The sequence below is a fragment of the Sinocyclocheilus grahami genome, unplaced genomic scaffold, assembly GCF_001515645.1.
Source record: "Sinocyclocheilus grahami isolate Dianchi unplaced genomic scaffold, SAMN03320097.WGS_v1.1 scaffold89.1, whole genome shotgun sequence".
NCBI classification, from domain to species: Eukaryota; Metazoa; Chordata; class Actinopteri; order Cypriniformes; family Cyprinidae; genus Sinocyclocheilus; species Sinocyclocheilus grahami.
The window spans coordinates 1,110,338-1,134,178 of NW_015505268.1; the positions used below are offsets into that span (position 1 = coordinate 1,110,338).

At 35.4% G+C, this 23,841-nt stretch overlaps 2 protein-coding genes across 3 annotated transcripts in view; one reads left to right on the forward strand and one right to left on the reverse strand.

Moving 5' to 3' along the window:
- LOC107587107 (TBC1 domain family member 2A-like) overlaps window positions 1-4,295 on the forward strand; it is a 19,147-nt gene extending 14,852 nt beyond the window's left edge. Inside the window, exons 12-15 of the mRNA XM_016274751.1 lie at window positions 890-1,010; window positions 1,181-1,366; window positions 2,812-2,933; window positions 3,829-4,295. Coding sequence (XP_016130237.1) covers window positions 890-1,010; window positions 1,181-1,366; window positions 2,812-2,933; window positions 3,829-4,030 — 631 coding nt within the window. The 3' untranslated portion in view covers window positions 4,031-4,295. The remainder of the gene's footprint in view (window positions 1-889; window positions 1,011-1,180; window positions 1,367-2,811; window positions 2,934-3,828) is intronic.
- Window positions 4,296-7,804: 3,509 nt separating this feature from the next.
- LOC107587071 (choline transporter-like protein 1) overlaps window positions 7,805-23,841 on the reverse strand; it is a 27,907-nt gene continuing 11,870 nt past the window's right edge. For both annotated transcript variants that reach the window (XM_016274685.1, XM_016274687.1), the window contains exons 4-15: window positions 21,249-21,385; window positions 19,114-19,207; window positions 18,845-19,014; window positions 18,378-18,467; window positions 17,481-17,647; window positions 17,196-17,382; window positions 14,966-15,134; window positions 13,969-14,125; window positions 12,935-13,018; window positions 12,702-12,839; window positions 11,008-11,244; window positions 7,805-8,754 (exon numbers count right to left, since the gene is read on the reverse strand). In XM_016274685.1, coding sequence (XP_016130171.1) covers window positions 8,413-8,754; window positions 11,008-11,244; window positions 12,702-12,839; window positions 12,935-13,018; window positions 13,969-14,125; window positions 14,966-15,134; window positions 17,196-17,382; window positions 17,481-17,647; window positions 18,378-18,467; window positions 18,845-19,014; window positions 19,114-19,207; window positions 21,249-21,385 — 1,972 coding nt within the window. In that variant the 3' untranslated portion in view covers window positions 7,805-8,412. The remainder of the gene's footprint in view (window positions 8,755-11,007; window positions 11,245-12,701; window positions 12,840-12,934; window positions 13,019-13,968; window positions 14,126-14,965; window positions 15,135-17,195; window positions 17,383-17,480; window positions 17,648-18,377; window positions 18,468-18,844; window positions 19,015-19,113; window positions 19,208-21,248; window positions 21,386-23,841) is intronic.

The window sequence follows — 23,841 nt, forward strand, 5'->3', positions numbered from 1 at the left end:
AAATCACTTTTCAAAAACTACAACGAACGACTCGTTTGGACTACAACGCATATTTTCCGGGATTTGTGATATCACAAATATTGACCAATGAGACGAGACCTGGTTGAGCTGCACTAGAGAAGGCAACGAGTGTTATCACTATGTCAGAGACACGCTAGCTTTCCCAAGGCAGACAAACTTAGAGTGGTTACAATCATCCGGGTTTAAATCACGCTCAAATTGATTTGATATTGATGCAATATTCAGCGGCTATGGTAAGAGGCATGACAATTCCCGACCAGGCGCCGAGTGCTGCCAATCACAGCACACACTGGCACAGCTAACCAATCACAGCACATGTTGTGCGGGCCTTCATTTGATACAGGAACTATTCGAGCCGTTGATGCCAGACTGGGGAGAGAGGTGTTGTAATAATGTAAAATATGTGAAAAATAATGTGTTTTTCGAACAACCTAGTATGAGAGCCTGTTCTAGTACACCCCCAAAACAAAATCAAGACTTTGTGAAAGACCATAATAGGACCCCTTTAATATAAATATATTAAATGTATCATTTAATCTAAGTCTAAATATTGAACATAAATCTCAATGTTAATATATAAAATACACTAGCCAACACAAAATATGACTTCAAAATGCTTATTTTCACAATGCTTACCAAAGCTATGTGGTAAGTGACACAGAAATGGCATGCAAAGTAATAGTTGCCTCATCTACCATGCTAAAAACTGCATACAAACGATTTAATACCATAACATGTATTGTACTGACATCTGCTGGTCATTTGTTGATCAACAACATTCTGAGTTAGATGTAGGTTCACTGTAAGGGCCACAATATCTATATGCAAAAAGAAAGGTAAATAACACCATCGATGCCACTGTGTGCAGACTGGCAGCCATTGCTCTGCTGGTACTACAGGATGAGGAAGATGCCTTCTGGTGCTTGGTAGTGATTGTGGACTACATCATGCCTCCCCATTACTACACTAAAGACCTGGTGGGCTGTCAGGTGGGAACTCTGCATTAATCCTAAAACTTGCTGCTTATTTAAATGGTTCAGATTTAGTTTTCAATCCCAGATTTTCAGTATGGTCTCAGACTATTATACACTACCGTTTTTAAATGTTTGGAAGCAAGTAGTGAAATATTTTTCAATCTTTCTTCTTCCAATCTCTCCAGGCTGACCAGCGTGTGCTAAAGGACCTCATGTCTGAGAAGCTGCCTCGACTCACGGCTCATCTGGAAGCGCTAAAAGTAGACGTATCACTCATCACTGTTGAATGGTTTCTGGTGTTGTTCGTTGAGAGTCTGCCTACACGCATACTGTTTAAAGTATGGGACGCCTTCCTGTATGAGGGCATCAAGGTACTGTAAAGCATTCTGGGGAGATGCTGTATAGATCAATACCTGGGTCTCTAGTGGTTACAATCATCCGGGTTTAAATCGTGCTCAAATTGATTTGATATTGATGCAATATTCAGCGGCTATGGTAAGAGGCATGACAATTCCCGACCAGGCGCCGAGTGCTGCCAATCACAGCACACACTGGCACAGCTAACCAATCACAGCACATGTTGTGCGGGCCTTCATTTGATACAGGAACTATTCGAGCCGTTGATGCCAGACTGGGGAGAGAGGTGTTGTAATAATGTAAAATATGTGAAAAATAATGTGTTTTTCGAACAACCTAGTATGAGAGCCTGTTCTAGTACACCCCCAAAACAAAATCAAGACTTTGTGAAAGACCATAATAGGACCCCTTTAATATAAATATATTAAATGTATCATTTAATTTAAGTCTAAATATTGAACATAAATCTCAATGTTAATATATAAAATACACTAGCCAACACAAAATACGACTTCAAAATGCTTATTTTCACAATGCTTACCAAAGCTATGTGGTAAGTGACACAGAAATGGCATGCAAAGTAATAGTTGCCTCATCTACCATGCTAAAAACTGCATACAAACGATTTAATACCATAACATGTATTGTACTGACATCTGCTGGTCATTTGTTGATCAACAACATTCTGAGTTAGATGTAGGTTCACTGTAAGGGCCACAATATCTATATGCAAAAAGAAAGGTAAATAACACCATCGATGCCACTGTGTGCAGACTGGCAGCCATTGCTCTGCTGGTACTACAGGATGAGGAAGATGCCTTCTGGTGCTTGGTAGTGATTGTGGACTACATCATGCCTCCCCATTACTACACTAAAGACCTGGTGGGCTGTCAGGTGGGAACTCTGCATTAATCCTAAAACTTGCTGCTTATTTAAATGGTTCAGATTTAGTTTTCAATCCCAGATTTTCAGTATGGTCTCAGACTATTATACACTACCGTTTTTAAATGTTTGGAAGCAAGTAGTGAAATATTTTTCAATCTTTCTTCTTCCAATCTCTCCAGGCTGACCAGCGTGTGCTAAAGGACCTCATGTCTGAGAAGCTGCCTCGACTCACGGCTCATCTGGAAGCGCTAAAAGTAGACGTATCACTCATCACTGTTGAATGGTTTCTGGTGTTGTTCGTTGAGAGTCTGCCTACACGCATACTGTTTAAAGTATGGGACGCCTTCCTGTATGAGGGCATCAAGGTACTGTAAAGCATTCTGGGGAGATGCTGTATAGATCAATACCTGGGTCTCTAATAATAATAGTTTTGTTTGTAATATGATTACCCTCATTTTGACCCTAATCCAGTTGTGTAAAAGACCTACATTTCCCATCATTTTTAAAAATTACAAGCCTACAGGCCAAATAGAGGACACGACATTGACCCAAATCCCTCGTTCATGTTTCACAGGTGATATTTCGCTATGCATTGGCTCTTTTCAAATACAAAGAGGAAATCATCTTAAAGATCGATGACAGTGTTGAGATGTACCAGTATCTCCGCATCTTCCCCTACACCATTGCAGATGGAAGGTAAGATGAAGGATAGCAAATGGAAGAGAGAAAATCCAAGAGAGAAAGTACAGAGAGAGAAACAAAAGAGCAAGAGTAACATAAAATATACATACAGAATACTGTATATATAATGAACTAACATGCTCTTCTACAGTATGGAATAGTAATATTATTCTGCATTTGATGCATTCTAAAAGTATTTAAGCATTATACAGTAAATGTATTCATGCCTTATGCTATAGGATATAATGTATTATCCATGGTTACAACTTTAAAGGAGTATAATGAATTTTACCACAACACTTTTTTTAAAAGACTTCACTCTTTAAAGATATAAGCAGGTATTATAATGTATTGTTTATGATTAGTTAAAAATATAAAACAATGATGCATAATCAAAATCTTTTTTTACAATTGTAATTTAAATAGTATATATTAGTCAATCAAAATTTATACTATATGCATACAGTAAGTATATTACATATATATATATATATATACAGTAAATATATTACTTCATAAACGTGCTACTAATTCAACAGATCTCTGTTTCTCTCTGGAGCTCCTGGTGTTGTAGACAGTGACAGTGTAGTTATTTTTGCAATAGTCAGACATCACCATAAATAATTCATTGAGCCATAGTCAAAACAAAGCAGCCTGCATCTGTTAGAAACAGAATATGGGTCAGATGCCTCTGTGGTGTGGCTATTTTCAAATGTATGCCCCTGATACTGTGCGCACACACCTGCTCATTCCTGTTTCCAGTGCATGGCATCGTTTCAAAAAAAACAATGAAGAAAAGCTGGCTTGGGGAGAGTTTTTCCAAACCACAGGTTTCTGCAGGAAATAAACAGAGCAGCTAATTCATCGCTGGAGTTTCAATCTCAATATACCTCCTCTTTCTCGTCCCCAGGAAGCTGACAAGCATTGCCTTCAACGATATGAACCCACTGCCCATGAAGCTGCTACAGAACCGTCGTGCTGCACATCTGGAACGCCTCCATGCTGAGATTAAAGAGCTGGAGAACTTACGGAAAGCATACAAAGCTGAACAAGTCCAGTGCAAAGACAAAGAGTTGGACACCCTGGCTAGTGAGGATGAAGAGGAGGTATAAGACATCAAACATAAGCTCTTGATGCATGTGCTGAAGCCTTGAATGCTGAGTGAGAAACACTAAAGAAAACGAACTCCTCAACATTTATTCACCCTCATGTTGTTCCAAACCCACAAGTATAAGTTCTTTTCCATTTAATGAAAGTGAATGGAGATGGCACAATAAATTAATCTATTTAACCATATTGCAAGTCTTCCAAAGCTATATAATGAGTGGATATATGACGAGGAAAAGACCAAACACAAATATCATTTGCAAAAAAAAACAAATGTGTATCAGCAACTTTTTAGTGCTTTTATCAGAATGATATGAAGGTGAGGAAATGATAGCAAAGACACTGCATAAATGGTTTGACCAAAATGGTCATTTTATCAGCAAGAAAGCAGCACTGATCTTAGTATTGGGCATGTTGAGGCCCTATTTATTTGGACTGATATGCATAAGCAACTACACTACTGTTCAAAAGTTTGGGGTCAGTAATATCTATAATTATAAATTAATTAATACTTCAATTCTGCAAGGCCACATTAAATTGATCAAAAGTGATAGTAAAGGCTTGTCAAATTTTCCACTAAAATATTAAGCTGAATAAACGGTTTATAACACTGATAATAACAAATATTTTTAGCAGCAAATCAGTATATTAGAATGATGCTAAATAATTCAGCTTTGCCATCACAGCAATTAAAATATATTCAAACGGAAAACAGGTATTTTACATTGTAATATTATTTCACAATATTGCTGTTTTACTGTATTTGTTATCAAACAATTGCAGCATTGATGAAGACTTTTTTTCAACAACTTTTTAGAAAACTTACCAACCACAAGCTTTTGAATGTGTACATGTAATTTCTTCAGCAAATATTTGTTTTTAAATTGGAGACTTTTATTGTTTTCTTTTAGTTTTGAAAGATTTTCTACTGCACTTCTACTGTATATATATATCACATGCATGCCTATATTATCAGCATCATGCACAGTTCACAGACTGATATGATATAAAGCCAAAAAATGCACATAATAATAAAAAACTTAAAAAAATAAACTTTCACTTCAGCTTTCCAGGGTGAAGTCTGTTCGAACATCCGACACATCTGAAGAAACATTGTCATTTTTTCCCCCATTTTATTACTTTAAAAAACAGGATACATATGAAATCATAAATATAAAAATCAAACAAACCAACAAAAACTTAGTTCAATGTTACAAACAACTTTACTGCAGGTAAGAGCTAATAGCTAATATCACACCAGAGGAGTAAACTGATGTATTGCCTATCCATGACTGTATCCGATAACAGAATCGGCCTATTCCCCCGTGTGACACGTGAACAGAAGCACAGTTTCCCAAAATGAAGAGGAGAAATAGACTCACAATCTCATCTCGAAAAAAAAACAGTGGCTTGTCGCATAATAAAGCTATTGTTCTATCAGTGTTAAGTCACATGTATTCTAATGCCAAACAGTTCACGTTCCTACAAAAATGGCTCATTGTTTTAAAGAGTTAGAAAAGTCCCAGGTCAGGAGCATGCAGGTCGTGTGTGTGTGTGTGTGTGTGTGTGTGTGTGTGTATACAGTGGTTATGGGTTTACTAGCTTGCCTCTAAGCATAGCTCATCTGTCTCTTTCTAATACACACTGACAGGACTAGAGAAGTCACGGCTGTTACTGAGATGCTTTCAGTGATTTAGAGAAAGAAGAAAAAGGCTGTGAACAAAAACAAAAGCCAACCGGTTTTCTACCAGGTAGCATACGAGAGAGTCTGTGCACTTCTTACATTTCCTTCTGTGCACATTTGGCAATATAAAGTGGAGTTGTGAGCCAAAGATGATGTCTGAGGCCAAAAAGATCCTGTTCCAGTGAATATGACACAGGAGTCCGTAAAAAAAAACCTTCTCAGGCAGTAAATGCCCATTGTAAGGTCAGTTTTCCGGTCCAAATCCCTAAGTTCAAACCCTCTGAGTCCAAAAAACTGATCTTAGCTGACCTTAGTTCAGCATCAAAAGATGTATCTCACAAAACCTTTTTTTTGCATAAACAAAATATTTTTTGATTTCTTTTTGCATTGTTGACATTATTGTAAAAAAAAAAGCACAATCATCATTACTGCATTGTAGTGTATATGTACTGAAATATATATATATATATATATGTGTGTGTGTGTGTGTGTGCATGTGTGTGTTTTAAATTGTATTTTTATGCTGTTAAACTAAATTACATCAATTTTGTTCAATTACACAAATTATTTTATAATAATATAGTAATAGGCAAAAAAAATATTTAAAATAATAACAGTAGTGAAAATTAAGCACATTTCCCTTCAGATTTTCATGAAAATAATGTCACAATTACAAATAACTTTAATGGTTCTAATTTTCTTTATGCAAAACATTTTTTTTCTTTTGATTTTGGGGTGACGTTTTTGTGAGATTCACCCTAAAAGGCAAGTTCCACCATTCATCTTTAAAACACAACCTACTTGTTCAGTCATCAAGTTAATGTTACCTGATAAAACTATGGGTTGCTTAACCAGGAACTGCAGCGTCAAGCATTTAAAAGACAATTTTGTTGACAGAGAAGATTTTCTTTAAACATTTATGAAACATCTCTATATTGAATGCGCTAGAAGATGATTATAACGATAAATGTTTTACAGCTATCATTAATTCATCTCTGTGATATGCTGATTTGCTGCTCAAGAAACTTATTATTATTATTAATGTTGAATACATGTTTTGATGCTTCATATTTTTGTGGAAACCATGATTCAATACTATACAAAAGGTTTGAATTAGAAAAAATGATTAGATAAAAATGGAATAAATGCTGTTCTTTTGAACTTCCTATTCATCAATCAAGAAACTTGGTCAAATGTAATCATAGTTTACACAATAAAACTTAAGCAGCACAACTGTTTTCAACATTGATAATAATAAGCAATGTTTCCTGAACATCAAATCGGCATATTAGAATGATTTCTAACAGATCGTGGGACACTGAAGACTGGAGCAATAATGCTGAAAATCCATCATAAGGATAAATTATATTTGAAAATATATTTAAAATAAAAATGTCTATTTCTAATAAACTGTAATAAATTTCAATATAACCGTTTTTACTATATTTTTGATCAAATAAATGCAGCCTTGGTGAGCAAAAGAGAAAATCAAAAAATCGAAACCATTCCAATCGTCTAGTAGTGTAACTGAACTGTTGTTGTTTGCATGTGCTTTTTGTTGTAATGTCACTCATACGGCGTATACAGCAACTGTGGACTGTAGTCAGAAACAATTAATGTCTTCCTCACAGTTTAAGGTAACCAGACCCAGTTTCTATCAGCACTAACAGTCACAGCAGGAAAATTGGACTTTTACAGTTTTATCGCAACTCAGAAACAAACTAAAATTACCACCACTGGAGGGAAACCAACCAACCTTTTTAGACACAAGTGTAATTTCATGCCTCATTTTCAGGCATGGTAACGTTATTTTAGTAAAATAACACAACCAAGCATTTTTTTTTTCTTTTTTGCTAATTAAGAAAAAAAAGCGTAGATGCTTCCTTATTTGAATTAAATGAGACAAAAAGAACAAGTGCTGCACTGCAGTATGTGGGGTTCTCATAAACGCAAAGAAAACCCATTAAAAAAAGGTTTGTTATGAAAAATTGACATAATAAAAACAGTGATTCTAGACATTATTAATACTGTGTTTCACTAGATGGCAACTGGGTTTTTTTAGTCTTATAAAAAGGACATCACTACGAAACGGTGAACTAACCCTTTAAATAAAGCATGAATTGTCAATTAGTGAGTGATCAGGGTCAGATGGTTTTCTTTCAAACTGACTAGTCATCCTACAATACACTGACTAGTCAATTTGAGGAACGTCACACAGAAATGATTAACATTTCATGTCAACAACCCATATACAGTCAGTCCTAATCTTATGCTACCAAACAAACTGTGTTCTTCCTGACCCACTTATAATTTTGATAGTGAAACTGCACAAGTTTCCATTGTTCAGCAATTTGCTAATTGGTAGTTGTGGAAAATATGACCATCAGCGTGAGAGATAATATCTTTCCTTTTCTCTACTCCTCTTGTTTTTCCAGCTTAGCAGTTTCAATTATCTTTCCTCCAAATAGCAACATGGTGATTTTAAGGCAACGGATATACAAGTACAGTTTATAGCTGCCATATGAGTTCAAGACAGTCAATAAAAAAGAAGAGGCAAGAAAGGAATGAAAAAAGATAAAACAAATAATAATAATAATAATAATAATCCACAGATAGAAAAATAGAAGTTCATGCTCTGTTAGTGCGATGCATAGAAAGGATAGATGAAATGATAGATTGATGAAGGAGGTGAGGAAGCGTTAGTCAGCATGCAGCAGCAGCAGCAGCCACCGGCGTGTTCTGGAGTAATGTGACCAGGAAAAAGAGGGTGGAGGTGGGCAGGCAGACAGAGAGGAAGATGATCATGTCTTGTGTGAGGCAGAGCACCAGTGTGTGCTCCGATAGGGCCCAGTCCATCAGCACACACAGCAGCAGGTAGTACAGGTGGAACTCTTGCAAGTCCTGCCACTCCGCCTCTGCCACGCCCACGTCACCACTCACCATGGCCTTAACCTCCGTCAACTCTACCTCTTCCTTGGGACGGGCGCGCTTGCTGCGCCCCCGCTCCTCCACCGTCATTGACTTTCTGCTGTTCTCCACAAACTCCTGCAGGAGAGGAAAGTAATAAATCAAACTATAGTCCAGTACAGCAGCTTCCTAGAGGCTGTCGTCACACTAGGTTTGATTTCTCAGTCGGAAACCCACTATCTCTGCCACAGTATGTTTGGGTGAACGTGCAAATCATATCTCACCCCAAAATAATACAAGTAATAAAAGATTATTAGCTTATGTAAGAAGCATTAAGACCTTTAAATGATAATTAAGCACATTTTATTTCCAAATTCTCATTACTGTAACATGAAAAAAAAAATCTCATACTGGCAGAACAAATACTGTAGATTAATGTGTGTGTGTGTGTGTGTGTGTGTGTATATATATACATATATACACACCCACACACACACAGTATATATTATGGGTAATTTGTTATTGCAATTTCTTACTGTAACTGTTTTTAATCACTATAAATTAAAGACAATTAAAGACAGAACATACTATCAATGTGTATAAATTCACATATAGGTACGTGTAAATTAAATACATAAATATCCATTGAAAATAATTGGAATTATTCTTTAATTAAAAACATCCAAAATGTAAAACATCTGGATTCATTATCTGATGACAATTTGGGGGAATATAAAAAAATATTAAAATATTATTAAAGTGCAAAAGCAAATGCATTGGTCTTAAAATTTGTCTAAATATATTTAAAGCTTAATTTAAGAAAAAATGGAGTTAAATGTCTTGTTTGATGCAAATTGCCTTGCAAGAAATGCTTACAGTAAGATATTTTATTTGGAAAATCTCTGAAATGTTGTTTTTTTTAGCCGTTTTTTATTTATTTTTTAAAAGAATTCTTTGAAAGCATTTACACTGGAAACAAAATATTGGTGTCGAAATCAGAAATTGCTAAAAAAAAATTACAAATTAATTATAAAGAAATGGCAAGTAGCACATTGAATTAAATGTGTAATAAATTTTCGAAGTAGAAATAGTATTTTTGAAAATAATTGGAATTATTCTTTCATTAAAAACATCCAAAATGTAAAACATCTGGATTCATTATCTGATGACAATTTGGGGGAATATAAAAAAATATTATATTAAAATATTATTAAAGTGCAAAAGCAAATGCATTGGTCTTAAAATTTGTCTAAATATATTTAAAGCTTAATTTAAGAAAAAATGGAGTTAAATGTCTTGTTTGATGCAAATTGCCTTGCAAGAAATGCTTACAGTAAGATATTTTATTTGGAAAATCTCTGAAATGTTGTTTTTTTTAGCCGTTTTTTATTTATTTTTTAAAAGAATTCTTTGAAAGCATTTACACTGGAAACAAAATATTGGTGTCGAAATCAGAAATTGCTAAAAAAAAATTACAAATTAATTATAAAGAAATGGCAAGTAGCACATTGAATTAAATGTGTAATAAATTTTCGAAGTAGAAATAGTATTTTCTTGTAAAACACACACCAATATCTTTGTTTTATTATAATTGCAATTTATTACAAGTTTTTATTGTAGTTTTTCCTGTTAACCAAATCATCATTTCCACTTTTTCCCTTACAGAATTATGATTTTGCTAAATAAATGTCATCATTAGCAGATCACTTCCACAACTGATAGAAGATCGCTTTCATAACAATTGCAAATTCTATTCCACATTCCTTACACCAGGAGACCATCTTCAAGCAGAGTAGGCTACAGTTCCTCAGCGTGCAGCTGGAAAACAGCTTTCCCACCGAAAACGTGCTGAAATGGAGCCAGTAACTGCAGACTGAACAGATATTTTTACCCAAAGCAGCTCTAAGAAAGAACAAGCTGACATGTTCCAAAGTCTGTTGCTGTGCTACAACCTTTACTGCTAGCGACTTTGCATTTCTGAGGGCCGTGATTCTGTGCAGCACCTCAAGGCTCAAACCTTCTCCCCTTTGATGTCTTAAAGCTGTTGGCTGCACGACTTGGCTGACTATGTGAAAAGCAGAAAGCACACAAGAATCCAGCCTTGTGAGTTTTTTCCCCTTGAAAAATCAACGAGCTTTTCAAAACAAAAGTTGAAAGTTGTCCAAAGAGAATATCTGGGACACCATCTGAATCTTAAAATATTAACGCATCCAGGCCAGCAGAGAGCCTGCATTCAAAAGACAAACGAAGCTACAACACAAAACAGAAACGTGACTCAGATGGCAAGTGCGCTCTCAACACTGAGACTATTTATGGTGTTCTGATCCAACAGCAGACAGAAGGAGAGAATTGCACAGATAGGCTGCAACCTTCTCTTCAGCAGTGACTCACCATCAGGGCCTTGTCCATGTAGAACTCCCTCCCAGGTGTGCCGTTGTTGTATTTGGTGTCGATGGCAAAGCAGAGGAAGAGCACGTCCACCACGATCTCAAAGATGGACAGGAAGCAGTGTGCCACCAGGAACGCGAACAGACACACGATGATGAGCGGCAGGACCCACTCGGTGTAATCTCTCTGATAGTTCAGCGCTAACACGCCAGTGAACGCCGTGCACGACACGATCAGGATCTGCACGGGGATAAATATGCAAAAGCTCAATTATTGGGTATAAAACATACGAAAAAGCATGCAGAAAAGTCGAGCATAGCTGGTCTCCAGCATGGGATGCTGATGTGTTGTTTAGGCTTCTTAACTAGTTCATCCATCAAGGCTTCCTTGGTAATCCAGCTCCATAAATAAGATGGTGAAGTAGCTTAACTGTTTAAATTGTGTTAACATGGGTATACTAGTCAAGGCACACCAACACAACCAGCATAAACCAGGTTAAACTACCATATGCTGGTCTAAACTTATTGTTTATTCTTGAGGCTTTTAGTGCATGTCTGTTAGCTTAAAGGACACAAAAATTGACAAATTAAACTTAGTAATTGTGGTGAGAAACAGGATAAAATGTTGCAAAATATAAAAATAGATTTTTAAACTATCTTCAATAGAAAATCTAAAACTAAATCTGGACTTCATAAAAAAATCTTGAAATAAAAACTGAATAAAAAAAAAGGAGTTCAAGAATAATTCCAAACTTGCACTGAATAGAAAGCAGTAAGTAATGGTTTTGCTGGATGGTAAAAAAATTAAGTCTATTGGCAATTAATAATAAAAAATAAAAATATAGGAAAATAATAATAAAAAAAAAAACAATTTGGGGGTAAGATTTTTTTTTTTATAAATTAATACTTTTATTCAGAAATTCACAATAATGATATTTTAAAGCCATTTAAGACTTTTTTGGAGTTTTAAGAAGTCTCTTATGCACACCAAGGCTGCATTTATTTGTTTAAAAATACATTTGAAACAGTAATACTATAAAATCATTACTCCAGTCTTCAGTGTCACATGATCCTTCAGAAATCTTTCTAATATGTTGATTTGGTACTCAAGAAAATGTTCTTATTATTAATATTGAAAAGAGTTTTTGCTGCTTCATATTTATGTGGAAACTATGATACAATACTATACAAAATGTTTGGATAAGAGAAAATAAAGTTCTTTTGAACTTCCTATTCATCGATCAATAAGCTTGAAAAAACCTATCATGGTTTCCACAATAAAATTAGTGTTTCAACATTGATAATAATAAGAAACGTTTCTTGAGCAGCAAATACGCATATTAGAATGATTTCTGAAGGATCATGTGACACTGAAGACTGGCGTAATGATGCTGAAAATTCAGCTTTGCATTACAGAAATAAATTACATTTTAAAATATATTAAAATAGAAAACAGTTATTTTAAATTGCAATAATATTTCACAGTATTACCGTTTTTACTGTATTTTAAATCAAATAAATGCAGCCTTGCTATAGCAAAAATATAAAAATAAAATCTTTCTGACCCCAAAACAGTACATTTGAACAATAGTGCATGTCAACATGCAAAATAAAACTGCACTATTCAAATAACAGTTTAGCTGGATGCCTTTATCTTTTTTTTTTAACAACCACTATCAAAACTCATCTGTCCTTCACCTTGCCCAGAAAGAGAACAAAATCTCCAACGGTGTTGATGGTTGCCACCCTAAGAGCGTTTTCCACCAGGATCACGAAGGCATCGCGGGCCGAGGTGCAGAAACTGGTGCTGTTTATGGCCGTCGCCGCATATGCATTCTAGAAACAGATCGCAAGAATTAATACATCAAACAAAAAGAGCTACAATTTCTACTTCAATTTGCACAGTATGAGTTATCCATCGACTAACCTACCTGATTCAAATAATTGAGGCACTTCTCCAGACACCAAAGACAGCAGATACAGGCCTTCAGCATGCAGCGTGCACAAGCGTTTTCCTGGAACAGAATCAGAACGAGCACAAAAGTTTTCCACAGTGCATGTCTGATGCACATTTGTCAGCCTCTTGCTTAGTGCTCCAAATCTGCCTCTATAAAGCTGGCACTGTTATCTATTAGAGTTCATTATATTCCCAAGATCCCTAGCCATATATCAAGTAAATGATACGTCACCTAAGTGCAACCCAAGAGGACAGTAATAAATAGCTTTCGGCATTAACTTCAAAAGATACCCACCCAACACACCAAGATAATACCAAAATAAGTATGTAGAAGAACATTTTCAGACAAGTAAAGTAATGATCTATACTGATTCACTGATATACTGATTCAAAAAGCAAAAGCCAATTCAATATATTTTTACACTTAGCTTTGAACCATTGCATTATTCTTAAAAAATGCAAGTCAAAATTGAGCCTATTTACTTTAGTGATTGTATTGTGCATTATTTATTAGTAAACACAAAAGATTTTTATTTCTTGAAATAAAATAAACATCAACTAAAATAAAACAAAACAGAAAAAGAAAATAGAAAAACCTATTTTATTTTAACATGAAGTATTAAAATAACTAAAACTAATAAATAAAAATCAATAAAGACATTAAAAAAACTGATAAAAATGACAAAAAACACAATGAAATTACTAACCGTAAAAACAGGAAACAAAAATAAAATAATTAAGAATATTGAAAATTCTCATCCATGAAAATGTTTCAAAACCCATATTTAGCATATAATACTAGCATAACACTCCTAAAAAACGTCCTAATATTAGTTAATTGTGTATGCAATTGTCCCAAACACTCTACACAGGAACTTTCTTGTCCTAATGAAAACTGTATGCCATAAGCATAAATATGCATGACATCAGTTAAGATTTTTGCAACGAGAGAGATTTGCAATTTAGATCCAACAACCCAAGGACACGTAAAGCGAGTTGCCTCCCTACCTTTCCTTTGAGTTGGTTGTGGATGTACATGAGAATGAGGCGCGGGATCTTGACGAGGGTGATGATGAAGGAGCCCTTGGCCACAGTGCCCAGGTGATACCGCACCAGCCGCAGCACTGATGACAGGATGGGCGTCACCGGGAGTTTGGTTTTGTCCCTGCATGGATATGAAATAAATTACTGCAAAAAAATGCAGTCTCCTTTCAAGGTTGCAACTGTGAGCTATTTCAAGAACAACTTCATGAATACAGGATTAGTTGAAGACAAGTACAATTATAGGCTTATAGCTCAGCCAAAAATAAAAAATTGCTAAAAATGTAGTCACCCTCCGGCCATCCAAGATGTAGTTGAGTTTGTTTCTTCATCTGAGCAATTTTGGATAAATTTAGCATTACATCATTTGTTCACCAATGGATCCTCTGCAGTGAATGGGTGCCGTCAGAATGAGAGTCCAAACAGCTGATAAAAACATCACAATAATCCAGATGACTCCAGTCTTGTGAAGCGAAAGGTCCATAATCCATTGACACATATTTTAGCCTGAAGCAGCGGTTTAAAGTTAAGATGTCTTAATGATGGATTTATCACAAACATAGACAAGACAATAATTGATAAACTGAAGTTGTGGATTATTGTGATGTTTTTATCAGCTGTTTGGACTCTCAATCTGACAGCACCCATTCACTGCAGAGGATCCACTGATGATCAAGCGATGTAATGCTAAATTTCTCCAAATCTGTTCTAATTAAGAAACAAACTTAACCACATCTTGGATGGCCTAAGGGTGAGTATATTTTTAGCTAATTTTAATTTTGGGTGAATTATTTCTTTAAGCAAACTCAAGCAGACAGAAATGTTGAAAGTGCCACAACTTCATGAAAATCAACCAACAAGGGACTTAAAATCTGATCAAAGGAAATATTTTCAAAATATATTAACCACATCACCTTTAGCAAGAAAAGTGGTATTTGAGGGCATTTTCACTAAAAATACAGACCTTGTGAAATAGTAGGTTACCACAGCACCGGCTACGGTCATCTGCTGACAAGCCAGGATGAACTCACTGATCCAGATCAGTCCCACTGCGTGGTACCAGGTCATGTACTGCAGCGCTCCTGTGAGCCTGAACTCAACCAGGCCAGTATCCTCGGTCTTCTCCGGGTTCCCTGTGGGCACGAGTGTACAAGCTGCAGCCTGAGATTACACATTTAAAATGAGAACGAGATGGCCATGCAAAGTCACTTAATTTGTGCTGCAGTACGTAAATGTCCTTCGTTATCTGTACTAAATGACTTGAACAGAAGACTATTTTGAGGCTTGTACACATTACGTCTGAGAAAAATGCAAAGCAAAGTAATTCCTCAAATTTTTCATATTTCCTTTTGCATATCTGTACTACAAAGTACGCATTCTTAAGTTATTTAAGGGACAACCAAATATAATTACATGATGAGTGATAACAGACTGCTTTTAAACAGAAATAACAAACTTATTATCTTGAATATGTTTCCTGAAGTGAAATCAGACATCAAAACATTATGATGTACAGTATTAGGATTGATAACATTTGAATACGTTTAAAACCTGGCAAAGAATGCATTGACAAAATAATAAAAAAAAAAATTAAAAAAAGAAAACAAAAAGAACAACATAAATCAGAACAAAATAAAAATTACATAAATAAAATACAAACCCAATTCCAAAAAAGTTGGGACACTGTACAAATAAAGGAATAAAAAAGGAATGGAATAATTTACAAATCTCATAAACTTCTATTTTATTCACAATAGAATATAGATAACATATCAAATGTTGAAAGTGAGACATTTTGAAATGTCATGCCAAATATTGGCTCATTTTGGATTTCATGAGAGCTACACATTCCAAAAAAGTTGGGACAGGTAGCAATAAGAGGCCGGAAAAATTAAATGTACATATAAGGAACAGCTGGAGGACCAATTTGCAACTTATTAGGTCAATTGGCAACATAATTGGGTATAAAAAGAGCCTCTCAGAGTAGCAGTGTCTCTCAGAAGTCAAGATGGGCAGAAAAAAAAATTTAAATAAAAGAAAACGGAACAAAATAAAATAAACAAATTCTTAAAATGACCAAACTGTTCCATGCATCCGACTATTGCACTATTGTGTATAGTTTGCACTCAAAAAGCAGACCCATTATAGAATGTGCAATTAGATTTCAAGTTAGCTGTTTAAGGGATATTTCAAGCAAAAATAATGAGAAGTCTGATATCATTTACCCATCATTAAGTCATGACTTTCTTTCTTCAATAAAAACAAAATGAAGAAGTTAAACAAAATGAATGCTGTTTTTTCTCCATAGATTGAAAGCAGACTTTGATAAACAATTCTGTAACAAACACAGTTTGGAAAAACAGGGGGATATAGCCTAACTGATTAAAGAAGCTTATTTTTCTTTTTTTTTTAAACCCACAGGAACCTTCATCTCACCGGTGGTGCCGAGGAATGGTTTGTATATAAAAAAAAAATTAAATAAAAGAAAACGGAACAAAATAAAATAGAATAAACAAATTCTTAAAATGACCAAACTGTTCCATGCATCCGACTATTGCACTATTGTGTATAGTTTGCACTCAAAAAGCAGACCCATTATAGAATGTGCAATTAGATTTCAAGTTAGCTGTTTAAGGGATATTTCAAGCAAAAATAATGAGAAGTCTGATATCATTTACCCATCATTAAGTCATGACTTTCTTTCTTCAATAAAAACAAAATGAAGAAGTTAAACAAAATGAATGCTGTTTTTTCTCCATAGATTGAAAGCAGACTTTGATAAACAATTCTGTAACAAACACAGTTTGGAAAAACAGGGGGATATAGCCTAACTGATTAAAGAAGCTTCTTTTTCTTTTTTTTTTAAACCCACAGGAACCTTCATCTCACCGGTGGTGCCGAGGAAGAGGAGGACCATGATCCAGTAGACCCAAAACAGAGAAAGAGCGAGGAACGTGCAGAAGGGCTGCAAAGCCAACAGCGGCAGGTGGATAAACACTTTTCCCGCCACGTGGAACAGGGCGATGGTCAGAGCCACCCTCTTCCTCATAAACAACATCAGAAGCAACAAAATTCCCTGCAGGAGCAGAAAGGTGGAAATTGGCAGCATGACACAGCAAAAACACCAGCCGGGATCTGTTTCATATTTCACTATTTTTCTTTTTTTTTTAAACCCACAGGAACCTTCATCTCACCGGTGGTGCCGAGGAAGAGGAGGACCATGATCCAGTAGACCCAAAACAGGGAAAGAGCGAGGAACGTGCAGAAGGGCTGCAAAGCCAACAGCGGCAGGTGGATAAACACTTTTCCCGCCACGTGGAACAGGGCGATGGTCAGAGCCACCCTCTTCCTCATAAACAACATCAGAAGCAACAAAATTCCCTGCAGGAGCAGAAAGGTGGAAATTGGCAGCATGACACAGCAAAAACACCAGCCGGGATCTGTTTCATATTTCACTTTCCATTTCTCTGAGGGCTTACAGTGAACACGGTCGCTGAAACGGCGTAGATGAGCAGTCCTTGAGCGTGGTCTTTGGTGGTCTTCATGCCACTGTTGGGTTCTTCTGTTTCCCTCAGATCTTTAGTCATGGTCTCATTCATTGTCATTCTATAGTCTATGTACAACCACCACAGAACGCTGGTACCTCCTGAGAAAAGCCAAGAACAGATGTCATATTCACATTCAACACTGCAAAAACAGGTGTAAGCTTAGAATAAAACCCACACTTTTAATGATGATTCAACTTTGTGTGGGACTGCATTACTGTGCAACCCTTTGGAACAGACACATAATTCTGGCTGATAGTCAATATGATTATATGAACAGTGATATTATACGGTTTATTCTGTTTTTCAAGCAAAATTACTATTTACAAAATAAATTATATTAAAAAAAAAAACATTATTAAATAGAAATATAATAAAATAGAAAATATAATAATAATAATAAAACTAGTAAATCAATCAAAATAGACCAAAGCAAAATAAATTAAGTAATATTTAAAAAAATAAATAAATAAATAAAACAACATTATTAAATGAAACAAAATACAATTACTTAGAATAAAAATAGAAGATAAAATAGAAAATAGAAAATAAACTAATAATAATAATAATAATAATAAACAAGAAAATAGAACAAAGCAAAATCGAAAAATAAAATGAAATCAAACTAAATAAAATAGAGCAAAATAAATGTTTAAAATATTATTTAAAAATATATATTAATAAACAACATAAAATAAAATAAAAAAGTGGCCAAACTGTTCTAATCTGAATGTGCTATTCTACACTCAAGATTAGGATGTGCAAATGAAGAAAGAAAGGATGCCATTCTCAGCTTGGGAGGTGAGAAAAGAGCAGAGAAAGCAGACTTGCCCAGGGAACCCAGAACCACCAGTGCAGTGAGGATCCAAACCAGGACAGCAGAGATGTAACGAATGATCACCATGAGGATCATGGACAAAACTGCAGCATGCACAAAACAGGATCAGCAGTTAGAGGAAGACTCCAGACTAAACTACAATTAGTAGTTAAGCATAATCTAAATTAATTGGAATATGAAACTTAAAAGTGTTGTAAATGCTGTTTCATGTCATCTTAAAGAGAGGACAAAATACTTCAGCCTTCTTCTGATATCTCATAATACTGTAATAATTACAATGATGCACCTTAGATTTAGATAGTTGTTTGTTAATGCTTAAGAGTGTAGAACTTAATTAGCCTTGATTTGATGTGGATATTATGAACCGTAATTATTAATTTCAACTCATTTTACAGATAAACACAATCAAAAAATTGAATCAAATGAGCCTCAGCAGCAGCCAGAGAAAGTAAACGGTTACCTAACGCCATCAGACACAGCCCAACAATGATCTCTTTGCTGGCCGCCACCCCGGCAATCAGCCTGTTTAACATGCTGTTATCACTGACAAACGTGACCACTGCTTCAGCAAACTTAGCATAGCAGGAAATATCCACCGGCGTGCAGCGGCTAAACACTGGAAGAGCTTTGCTGCAGAGATAGAAAAGGCCAGAGGATAGAGGACAGATCAAGAGAGAAAAGAGCTGTGCTTTACAGGGAGAGTTTGTTTGTCAAGGGTTTGTTTCATACCTCTCTGGGACTGGAAGTTTGGGACACTTTTCGAAGCGCTCTGGAAGGCTTGGGTACTTATGACCAGGTAACTCATATGAACAAAGCTCAGACCCTAAAAGAGAAGAAAAAGATGCAATATAATCAACATCACCCCTATAATGTTAGGTCATGCTAAGGTGGTCAAGACGGTCTATAAGTTTAAGATGAAACAAGCTCTGGCTAGACTAGCTTAAATCACAGTGTCCCACCAGCTCTAACTAGGTTGACACCTGTAAGGGCTCAGTCGCAGGGCAGTATTTATAGTTTAAAGATAGAAATATGATGAGCTAAAGTACCTTTTTAAAGTACTAACTTCACTTGATTATTGAAAAATAAACATTGCTTCATGATGATATGATATATGAATGTCAGGAGCGGGAGGCAGTGCCATTTCAAAATATTAGATGAGAAAACAATTTGTAGTACAAAAATAAAACAACACCAATATTACAAAATATAACATTTAAAAAAAAGTGTAAATTTTTTTCTAAAGAAACACTGTCCAACAGCAATACCAGTAAAGTTACAGTGGGAGCCCATGTCTCTCTCGCCTCCCCTGAGCCCATTGAGTTTTAACAGACCCTCTAAAGTGTGTGGTGAGTTTGCTGGGGGGTAATTGAGAATGAATGGGGGAAAGTCACGTGAGAGCAGGCAATGCCTCCATTGCGATATGATTGGATATGACTGGTTAAGTCCGGCTGTGATTTTAAACTAAATTTCTGTGTCTTTGACCAATATTTACCAAGCTTTGATGACTGATGATCCAAAAAAAATCATAAATAGTTAAAAGTTAACTATTAAAAATAATAGCTGAACATAATTTCACAAATAAAATATATTGTTTAAACTGTTACTGCCTTGATTTATTATTTTGGAATAAATGTAAAATGCTTAAAAACACTAACTTGATGACATTCATGCATGGCTTTAATAATTAGAATATTGATTACATTGTTAATGTAAAAATCTAAATCTAAAATCATCTATAATACAACTTTTTTTCTCTTTTTCTGATAGTGTACTTAACGTTTATTTAACCAAGAAAATGTGAATGGGACATATATTTATATTTGATTTAAGAAAAAAATTAAAATCTTTGAGGACTTTGCCTCCTCATTTCATAACACCACCACACACCGCTGATGTATAAGTCAATGCAATGTTATTTTTGCATTATTTATACACTATAAAAGTATTACTTAATATTTTGAATAAGCTTTTGTTTGTATATATTCAGATTTCCTTTTAATTCTAGTTTAAGTTTTATAATTTTTGTTACATTCCTTGACATTTTTGTCTTTTTTTCTCTTTATCTTTAATTTATTTAAATGAAAAATTTTAAATGCTGACTTGGCAATTAACTGAAATAAGCTGAATAAGTTTCCATCTAATACTTGTTTTATTTCAGCTTTATTTCAATTATCAAAAAAACTAACTTTAATAATTAATTTTTAATTTTTAGTTAACAATAACAACACCAATGGCTAATTCACAAAAATATGACAACAGAAATTGTTTACATTTCATTGACAATGTTTTCAACAGAATTTGGGGGGAAAAGTGTGACTTTTCGTGTGATATCGGTATATATCGTGTGATATCGGTATATATCGATTTTGGCAGGGATGTGAAATGAGACAAATTAAATCACCGTCAACTCACTAAGCATTTAATATGAATGTGAACTCCATTATGAACTTTCCTTGTGTACAGAAAACAAAGTGAAACTCCAGCCAAACAATGATGTCATTCATACTCTCCCTTGGTGCCAGATGGGACGTGTCAAACACTATAGACAGCAAGACTAAACTGTAAACAACAGAGACCCTACAGCAAGATGGGTCAGTGGAATCTTTGTTTAGTTAGTTCAACCCTGACCGGGTCTTACCGGCTGTGCCTGACAGGAACATATGTGTGTATATATGTGTGTGTGGTGCTCTTGTTGGAGCCCATGAGTAAAGAAACACTGAAAAGACACACACTGGGGGTCACGACCATATATATGATAAACGCCTTTGTTTCTTCCATGGGTAGATGTCCAGTCAAGGTCCTGCCATTATATCTGTGACGATGACGTTACATGCCCACAATAGCTAGCTGGCTGACCGACTCACCATTCATCATGGCAAACCTCTTGAGGTCGTAGTAAGTCGCCAGTTCCTCGGTGGGACATTGTGAGACACAGAGCGCCATGGACTTTATTTTCCTCTGAATGATGTCTATGTTGCACGGATCCAGGAAAAAGACGAATCTGTGAATAAAACAACAATAAAGTCTCATTTTTCAAAACAGGAAGAGTATCCAACTCAAATCTGATGACAAACTAAATACCAAAGCAGGTTGCTTATTTCATGAAGTCTGATCTGATACCACTGTGGGACTTAAAACACGGCATTGTGCGATAAAGATCGACTCTGAACAGCAGATATTTTTTGTCACAGGACCGTTCAGCCCTGTGTTTTGGCAGAGGGGAACTGAGAGCTTGTTGATGAGCCAAGCCTCCTCTGCGGCCGTGGCTTTACTTCAGCGTTTCATGCGGTGTGAAGTGGGCACGGCGCCCACACGGGGACGAGGGACCCATTGTCTTGTGTGTTCAGCACAAAAACAGACTGTCAGTAGCAGGGGACGCACGCGCTTGAGAAAAGAGCACTTCAGCATTAGCACAGAGCTTGTCAAAACAGCCTGGCCAAAGAAGAGGTTTACTGTAAGAACATAGCCCAGATCTGACCTGAGGCTAGTCTAATGTGAAAGCATTGGAAGAAATAGCATTCAAAAATTGTAAACTACAAATCCAGGCATCTAGAACAGCTTAATTTCTTTTAAAAAAATGTAAAGAAGGGGAAAATAAAACTGGAAATTTAAAGGGACATATCATGAAAAACAGGATTTTCTTGTTTAAGAACAAAGGCTTAATTTACTACATAGACATACACTGCTGTTCAAAAGTTTGGGGTCAGTAAGGTTTTTTAATGCTTTTGAAAGAAGTTTCTTATGCTTAAAACTGCAATTATTTTATTAAAATACAGTAAAAACAGAAATGTTGTGAAATATAATTACACATTTAAATAACTGTTTTGTATTTTAATATTTTAAAATGTATTTCTATGTTTGAAAAGCTGATTTTTCAGCATCATTACTCAAGTCTTCAGTGTCACATCATCTTTCAGAAATCATCTAATATGCTGATTTGATGATCAAGAAACATTTCTTATTATTGTCAAAATTGAAAACAGTTGTGCTGCCGAATATTTTTGTGGAAAACATGATACATTCTTTGATGGATGAAAAGTTCAAAGGAACAGCATAAATTTGGAATAGAAATCTTTTGTTACACTGTAAATGTATTCTATTTAAATATTGTTTGGTGAATAAACATGTTAATTTCTTCCCAAAAATAAATAAACAAATAAGTAAATAAATACATAAATAAATCTTACTGACCCCAACCCTTGACCTAGCCTGATGAACAACAGTGTGAAAATCTCTGGCATCTGGAGGTTAATGCACCGAATGTTCGGCAACGTAAATTATTCTGCCGAAAATATCGGTGTTCGGCCGAATAAGCAAAAAGTAAGGATACACGAATGTTCGGCAACGTAAATTATTCTGCCGAAAATAGCACAAAAAAAAATGTCAGTGTTCGGCCGAATAAGCAAAAAGTAAGGATACACGAATGTTCGGCAACCGAATAAACGAAAAGACCGAATAATACCGAACAATGACGTGACGTGATCAAATAGAGGCGCGCACTAATGCAGCAAACATGTCGGCATTTAAAAGTCTCAGAGAAAGACGCAAAAATCAATACAAGCACCGACAGTGAGAGACTGTTTAGTTCTGCATCTCATATCTCCGATGAAAGAGGAAGGGGTGGTTGTTACTGGTTACTGTATGATGATAGAAATCATAAAATGGTCTCAGACGATTAGTAAATAAACTGCAGAACATTATGTTTTCTAATACATGCATAAATTGCATGTATTCAAACAGCTAGGGTTCAAAGTCCAAGGAGCAAGGAAAATCTTCGCTGAAACAGTGTTACTTGTCAGTTGCTCAGTAAATTGTTTTAATAATTTTTTTTAAAAGGCATCTGACAAGTAACACAGTTTCAGCGTAAATTTTCCTCGCGCTTTGGACTTTGAACCCTGGTGCCGCGAGCTCGTGCAGCACTGTCAGAATACATGCAATTTGTGCGTGCATTAGAAAATATAACATGCTGCAGTTTATTTACTAATCGTTTGAGGCCATTTCGCTATTTCAATCGTCATACAGTAGCCTAACCACCAGCATCAGCCACCTCTTCTTCTCATCGGAGATATATGATGTAGCACTAAACAGTCTCTTGCTGTCGGTACTTCATGTTTGTAATGATTTCTGCATCTTTCTCTGATAGTTTTAAATACATTCACACTGCCGACATGTTTGCTGCATTAGTGCATGCCTCTATTTGATCGTGTCACGTCATTGTTCGGTACATATTATTCCGCCTTTTTGCTTTTTCGGACGAATAATTTCGGTCCCTATTGCATCCCTATTAATTTTAAGTTAAATTGTGCTATGTTGGTATAATGTCTGCTAGAATGTTAAAACATGTTCAGTGTTAAGTAAATACTTTTAAATTGTTGTTTTGTAATTGATTCTTAATTTGAAAAGCAAGACAAAACAGTAAAAAGCACATTTTGGCTATTTAATTTATGCAATGGTGAA